A 7,150-nucleotide genomic window follows, 5' to 3' on the forward strand; every position below is an offset into this window, starting at 1 on the left:
TCCTATCCTGGGACGGCTCCAGCATACCCTGGAAGCTTGTCTTCAGCCCCCTTTGTTCCCCCTTCCCCTCCTCCTAGATCAAGCTGGGGAACATTCGGTCAGCAGAGGAGGGAGTGAAGCATCCCTCCCACATCACCAAGCCATGGGCTTGGGCCCAAGCAGCTGAAGCCTCTACAGGGTTGGGTCAAAGTGGGGTAATTCTTTTCTCTTTGGAGTTAAGTGTAACCAAGGAAATAGAACTGGAAGATAACATTCTATTTCCTTGGTTACCTTCAAATTCTAAGATCAACCTAAGTAAGACCAGGTAGTTTAAATACAGATTCCATTCAGTATTTTGGTTTCAACTAACTCTCCTTGGAACCCCCCAAAATAAGGAAAGAATTATACCACTAGGAAGGGTTACTGTGAATAACTTGTCTATACTAGCAGGGGAGGAATCCTTTATTCATTTTCTAAGAGTCCCTAATTTGTTGCATCATTTTACCAGTGGTTTCTGTGAAGACTGGGGAATCAATTCAAGGGGTGGAGAGGGCATTTGTTCACAGCAACAAAAATTATATTGAAAAAGGATAAACAACCCCTCTCAGAATCACAAATTAGTTGCAAAAGAAATGAGGGAGTGGGTCAAACAATAAATCACAGAAACGATCCATAATTTCATCCAAGAAAATGAGACAACATACCAAAACCTATGAGATGCAGTCAAGGCAGTTCTCGGGAAATTTTTTAATCTAAAAAAGCTACATGAATAAAATACATGCAACTAAAAAAATTAGAAATGGAACAAATTAAAATCCCCCAATTAAATACCAAACTAGGAATTTTGAAACTCAAAGGAGAGAGAAAATGGAAACTAACTATTGAGCTAATAAAACATTTGGTTTTATGAAAAAACCAAAACAGACAAACCTTTGACTTAGGTTAATTTGATCAGAAAAAGGATAAACAGCAGAAATTTTGGTTTAAGATAAGTTCGTTTCGTAGGGTTATGGTGTTTGATCCCAGGGATTTTACTCGAATCCCTTCTGAGGCACAGAACGAGGCTTGCCTGAGGTAACTGGATTGGATCCACCTTAGCTGGGGTAGAGGTGGTGAAGGGAAGCTTCACTGCGCTTCTCTGAGGGCATCAGGGTGGTTGTGTTTTCCCAGCAGACGTTCACTCCATCTCTGTGGCATCCTTTTCACTTCCACTTCCTGAGAGCTCATCTTCCTGCTGTTCCTCTAATGAACAGCTCATGACTGACTTTCTGATAGACTCCCGTTCCTCTGCAGAGAATCAAAAGCATAGCGATCATGAAAGATCTCTGCGAGCCCCGTGTCGTCACGATCCCCCCCCCAACAGCAGGTGGGGCTGCTCAATAATCACTGGTGCAAGGCTGCTTACCTCCATCAGGGCAGTTCCGCAGTAAGATCAGAAGCTGGCGCCTGTTGTACTGAATTAGGAACTTCTGACAGGTTCTGATGGTCCCTGACAAATCAAAGCAGAGCATCTGGTGGTCCCCAGCCGAGCGCGAGTGCCCGTTGTGGGGACACCTTTGATTGGCGGCTGAAGGCAAGCCTCCGCCGTTTCACTCACCTCCCACGTGCAGAGTGTTGAAGAAGCAGGGGAAGCGCTGTCCCTTGTTCTCTAAATGAGTGATGAAGGGCAGGGCTGACCACAGGAGCTGGTAGAAGTCTTTCCGACACCGGAGCAGCACCACCCCAGTGTAGGCATTGAGGTACTTCACTAGGAGAGAGAGAGACTGTCTCAGAACGGCTGTGGGCGGAGGCCTCTGGGAATTAGCCCCCTGACCCACCCACGCAGCACCAACCCACTGACAGAGGCTGCTGGGATCATCCCTCACTGCCCCCAGCACAGTCAGAGCCAGGCCCAGAAAAGCTACGGCTGGAGAATTCCTCTCCGGCATGGTTTTGAGGTTTTTGTTTTTGCCACAGCAGTTCTTGGTGACAACTGTGAAGAACGTGTGCTGGAGTCCAACCCAAACAGTGCGCTGAGATATCAGCCGCCTCTGGAGGCCAAATAAAACCATTTTCTAATCCCAAATATTAGAAGACAATTATCAAGTCCCCAAGTTTTCTCCAGGCTACAGAGGCCCACCTCCTTCAACAGATCTTTTTCTGGGGCTAGCCATTCATTTGGACACCCTCTGGCTTATCAACATCCTTAGACTTTCACCCTGAACTGAACAGAGGGCCCGACAAGGGTCATGCAGCGGATGGTCCCCTCACTCTTAGAGCAGCCTGAGATTCTGCTGGTTTGCAGTCCACTAACTTTTTTTTTTTTTTTTTAAATCTGCTGTCTAATCCTGCATGCTTCCCCCACTTTGGGTTTGTTGCTTGTTTTTGCGGCCAAATGGACAACTTGACACTTGGGGCTAGGCCAAGTCCATCTCGGATTCAGCCTATCCCAGTCGTTTTGGATCCTGGGGCCCTCTGTCTTGGCTCTCCTACTTTGGGGCATCTGCACAACTGGTTAGTATACCATTCCCATCCTCACCAAGTCATGGATGATAGGAGGCTACTTAAAATTGCTGAGAAAGGGAGTGACGTAAGGCAGATGGGAGTTTTAAATTTGTTGTATGAAAGGCTGGAGGGGTAGGATGGGAGCCTGGGCAAATAACTGGACACAAGATGGTAAGCCCCAGGCCAAGCAAGCAAGGGATCTAAAGAAAACAGAAGGCTTGGGGGGAAAAGCCGATTTCTATTCTGGATCTACTGTCTGAGAAGTACAGTGGGCCATTCATTGGGAGGTGTGGGGGTGACTTAAAGCCTGGGGCAGAATTAGGTCCGATAAAGCCCCCAGAGCTATAAGGTACCCCTACATGTGAGTCTGAAAGGTGGAGCAGAACCAGGAGACCCTTATTGCTGACGCAGCAGGAAGGTGATATATCTAACAAACCTTCATAGTGCAGCCACCCCACAAGCACCCTTCCTCCTCCTTATGTGTTATTAAGCACTTAGTAGGAGCTTCCTGCATGTCAAGCTGGGACACCAAGAATAGAGCTCAAGGCTGAGCTGAAAGAGAACCACTGACTAGTCATTAGAAATGGTGATCTTCCAGCAGTGTTTCTATTGGGCTTATATCCCCAAAGAAATACTAAAGAAGGGAAAGGGACCTGTATGTGCCAAAATGTTTGTAGCAGCCCTGTTTGTAGTGGCTAGAAACTGGAAAATGAATGGATGCCCATCCATTGGAGAATGGCTGGGTAAATTGTGGTATATGAATGTTATGGAATATTATTGTTCTGTAAGAAATGACCAGCAGGATGAATACAGAGAGGACTGGCGAGACTTACATGAACTGATGCTAAGTGAAATGAGCAGAACCAGGAGATCATTATACACTTCGACAACGATATTGTATGAGGACATATTTTGATGGAAGTGGATTTCTTTGACAAAGAGACCTGAGTTTCAATTGATAAATGACGGACAAAAGCAGCTACACCCAAAGAAAGAACACTGGGAAACGAATGTGAACTATCTGCATTTTTGTTTTTCTTCCCGGATTATTTATACCTTCTGAATCCAATTCTCCCTATGCAACAAGAGAACTGTTTGGTTCTGCAAACATATATTGTATCTAGGATATACTGCAACATATCCAACATATAAAGGACTGCTTGCCATCTAGGGGAGGGGGTGGAGGGAGGGAGGGGAAAAAAAAATCGGAACAGAAACGAGTGTCAATATAATGTAATTATTAAATAAAAAATTAAAAAAAAAATGGTGATCTTTAGAGAGAGCAATGAGTGGTGAGGGCAGAAGCGTTTCAAGGGGCACAGGAGGGGAACAGCTACTCTGTAAACTAATTTTGGAAGGAGACTCAAAATCTAGTTCAATCCAGTTTTGAGCAAAGGATCCCCTCTACAACATTTTTGACAATAACCTGTATGTAAAGCCGGGGTGACAAGTGAACCTTCACTATCCTGGCTAATTCAGAGATCTTGACCTCCATCAATTTTCTCTTAGCAAATCCTCTGTTCCTATTTCTGTCTTGGGGCATCTGCACAACTGGTTAGTATACCATTCCCATCCTCACCAAGTCATGGATGATAGGAGGCTACTTAAAATTGCTGAGAAAGGGAGTGACGTAAGGCAGATGGGAGTTTTAAATTTGTTGTATGAAAGGCTGGAGGGGTAGGATGGGAGCCTGGGCAAATAACTGGACACAAGATGGTAAGCCCCAGGCCAAGCAAGCAAGGGATCTAAAGAAAACAGAAGGCTTGGGGGGAAAAGCCGATTTCTATTCTGGATCTACTGTCTGAGAAGTACAGTGGGCCATTCATTGGGAGGTGTGGGGGTGACTTAAAGCCTGGGGCAGAATTAGGTCCGATAAAGCCCCCAGAGCTATAAGGTACCCCTACATGTGAGTCTGAAAGGTGGAGCAGAACCAGGAGACCCTTATTGCTGACGCAGCAGGAAGGTGATATATCTAACAAACCTTCATAGTGCAGCCACCCCACAAGCACCCTTCCTCCTCCTTATGTGTTATTAAGCACTTAGTAGGAGCTTCCTGCATGTCAAGCTGGGACACCAAGAATAGAGCTCAAGGCTGAGCTGAAAGAGAACCACTGACTAGTCATTAGAAATGGTGATCTTCCAGCAGTGTTTCTATTGGGCTTATATCCCCAAAGAAATACTAAAGAAGGGAAAGGGACCTGTATGTGCCAAAATGTTTGTAGCAGCCCTGTTTGTAGTGGCTAGAAACTGGAAAATGAATGGATGCCCATCCATTGGAGAATGGCTGGGTAAATTGTGGTATATGAATGTTATGGAATATTATTGTTCTGTAAGAAATGACCAGCAGGATGAATACAGAGAGGACTGGCGAGACTTACATGAACTGATGCTAAGTGAAATGAGCAGAACCAGGAGATCATTATACACTTCGACAACGATATTGTATGAGGACATATTTTGATGGAAGTGGATTTCTTTGACAAAGAGACCTGAGTTTCAATTGATAAATGACGGACAAAAGCAGCTACACCCAAAGAAAGAACACTGGGAAACGAATGTGAACTATCTGCATTTTTGTTTTTCTTCCCGGATTATTTATACCTTCTGAATCCAATTCTCCCTATGCAACAAGAGAACTGTTTGGTTCTGCAAACATATATTGTATCTAGGATATACTGCAACATATCCAACATATAAAGGACTGCTTGCCATCTAGGGGAGGGGGTGGAGGGAGGGAGGGGAAAAAAAAATCGGAACAGAAACGAGTGTCAATATAATGTAATTATTAAATAAAAAATTAAAAAAAAAAATGGTGATCTTTAGAGAGAGCAATGAGTGGTGAGGGCAGAAGCGTTTCAAGGGGCACAGGAGGGGAACAGCTACTCTGTAAACTAATTTTGGAAGGAGACTCAAAATCTAATTCAATCCAGTTTTGAGCAAAGGATCCCCTCTACAACACTTTTGACAATAACCTGTATGTAAAGCCGGGGTGACAAGTGAACCTTCACTATCCTGGCTAATTCAGAGATCTTGACCTCCATCAATTTTCTCTTAGCAAATCCTCTGTTCCTATTTCTGTCTTGTGGAATCAGACCAAAAATTAAATAAATAAATATGTCGAATTCTTCCAAGTGACAGTGAAGAGGAGGAGGGAGATGGGAAAGTAGCTGGATATGATTTTTTAAAAATTATGATTTAGGACCAGGGGAAGTAAGAAGTGGCTGCAGGAGCAAACATGGAGAGAGACTTGATTGGACCAGGAAGCAGCAGGTGGGAATGGGAATGGAAGAGGTAGAGAAGGAGCAGGGCAAGGGGAAAAATGGGTGATGATTCTGAGGGAGGGAGCTGGAGCACTATTAAGAAAGCTGCCAGACACCTGCCATGCTGACATGTGGGCTCAGAGATTCTAACGCTTTGGGGGGTTAAGGAGGAGCTTTTAGGGGGAGACCACAAGGACTCAAACAGTGCAGGGTCACAGATTCAGATTGGGAGGACGAGTCAGCCTGCCAATGGAGAGAGAAAGGCTGGGTCGGGACAAGGCAGAGAAGGGCCAGCTCTAGTAATCCCTAATCTGGTGGGTGGTTGTGATTAACTATGCCCGGTGGGGCCGGGGTGTTCCTTGGCCCAGATCCTGCAGGAGCTGGCCATTCCCTTCTCCAGCTCATGTTATAGACAGAGAAACTGAGGCACGCAGGGTTCCATGACCTGCTCAGGGTTACAGGGTTAGTGTCAGAGGTCACATTTGAAACTCACAAAGGGGCGTGTTCCTGACTTCAGGGCAGGCCATCCCGCCACTGCCACCAGCTGGCTGCCCCCGGTGGGCCCCGAGTTCCAGGCCCACTTTTTAAGGGCATTAACCGGTAGGACCGTGAAAAAGCCACGGTCCACGAGGCAGGGACGCGGACAAGCACTTAGTCGGTGCTTCCTGCGTGTCAAGCTGGGACACCAAGAACAGAGCAGGGTCAAAGTCGAAGGGGGGTGGTATGGAGGGCGGGCACTCTGAGGACACCCCTACCCGGGGGACGGGCGGCGATTCCGGCCCGTCCGGTCCCGGGCTCACCTGTGAAGGCCACGGCGCAGGCGGCCGCTCCGAAGGCTCCGTGCGCCCGGGCGATGGCGTCCCGCACGAGGCCGAACAGGACCCGCTCCTCCAGGCAGGCGCGGCAGCGGGGATCCTCCGACACCAACTCGCACAGCAGGTACCTGCAGCAGGACAACACGGAGCAGCGGGTGAGCGAGCTAGAAAGCCCGGGCTCTGGGTCTGGGCCTGGGGCCAGGGGGCCGCCTTACCGGTGTTTGAAGCGCACCATCTCCACAGCAACGCCCGGGGCCGGACCGGATATCCGGGGTCTCCGGCCAGATAGACCAGCATCTTGACCAATAGGAACAGAATCGCTTCGGCACGGCAGCCACTGAGAGCGCAAGGCTTCAGAGATCGGGCGGGGTTTAAAATACCGGTTGTTGCTCTGCTTTGCGCCTGTGCGAGCTTTTCCCAGGCTCGATTAGCCTCTGGGGATGGCGGCTGCATGGCGCGCATGCCCCCTAAGCCCCCGCGGGCATCTGAAAGCTGGAGACTCTGGAGTCGGCTCGGCTGAACTTTTATTTTTTTAAATAGCTTTTTTATTTTTCAAAGTACATGAAAGATAGTTTTCAACATTCACCCTTGCTAAACCTTGCGTTCTATATT

The 7,150-nt window shown here is 47.3% G+C and overlaps 1 protein-coding gene across 1 annotated transcript; it reads right to left on the reverse strand.

Annotated features, from left to right (window-relative positions):
* Positions 1 to 697: 697 nt before the first annotated feature.
* Positions 698 to 6,810, reverse strand: POP5 (POP5 homolog, ribonuclease P/MRP subunit). The gene is made up of 5 exons (XM_051972946.1): positions 6,754 to 6,810; positions 6,524 to 6,666; positions 1,577 to 1,726; positions 1,385 to 1,468; positions 698 to 1,266 (listed from the first exon to the last, which is right to left on the reverse strand). The coding sequence occupies exons 1-5, from the start codon at positions 6,771 to 6,773 to the stop codon at positions 1,157 to 1,159; spliced, it is 507 nt and encodes a 168-aa protein (XP_051828906.1). The 5' UTR covers positions 6,774 to 6,810; the 3' UTR covers positions 698 to 1,156.
* Positions 6,811 to 7,150: the final 340 nt, after the last annotated feature.

Source organism: Antechinus flavipes, chromosome 1 (genome assembly GCF_016432865.1).
Source record: "Antechinus flavipes isolate AdamAnt ecotype Samford, QLD, Australia chromosome 1, AdamAnt_v2, whole genome shotgun sequence".
NCBI classification, from domain to species: Eukaryota; Metazoa; Chordata; class Mammalia; order Dasyuromorphia; family Dasyuridae; genus Antechinus; species Antechinus flavipes.

Bases quoted from the DNA above. Each gene is read 5' to 3' on its own strand.
- POP5 (XM_051972946.1), bottom strand. From the start codon at position 6,773: ATGGTGCGCTTCAAACACCG. The intron at 1,727-6,523 runs GTGAGCCCGGGA...TCTCTCTCCTAG, and splicing joins CTGCGCCGTGGCCTTCACAG to TGAAGTACCTCAATGCCTAC. The intron at 1,469-1,576 runs GTGAGTGAAACG...TTGATTTGTCAG, and splicing joins CAACACTCTGCACGTGGGAG to GGACCATCAGAACCTGTCAG.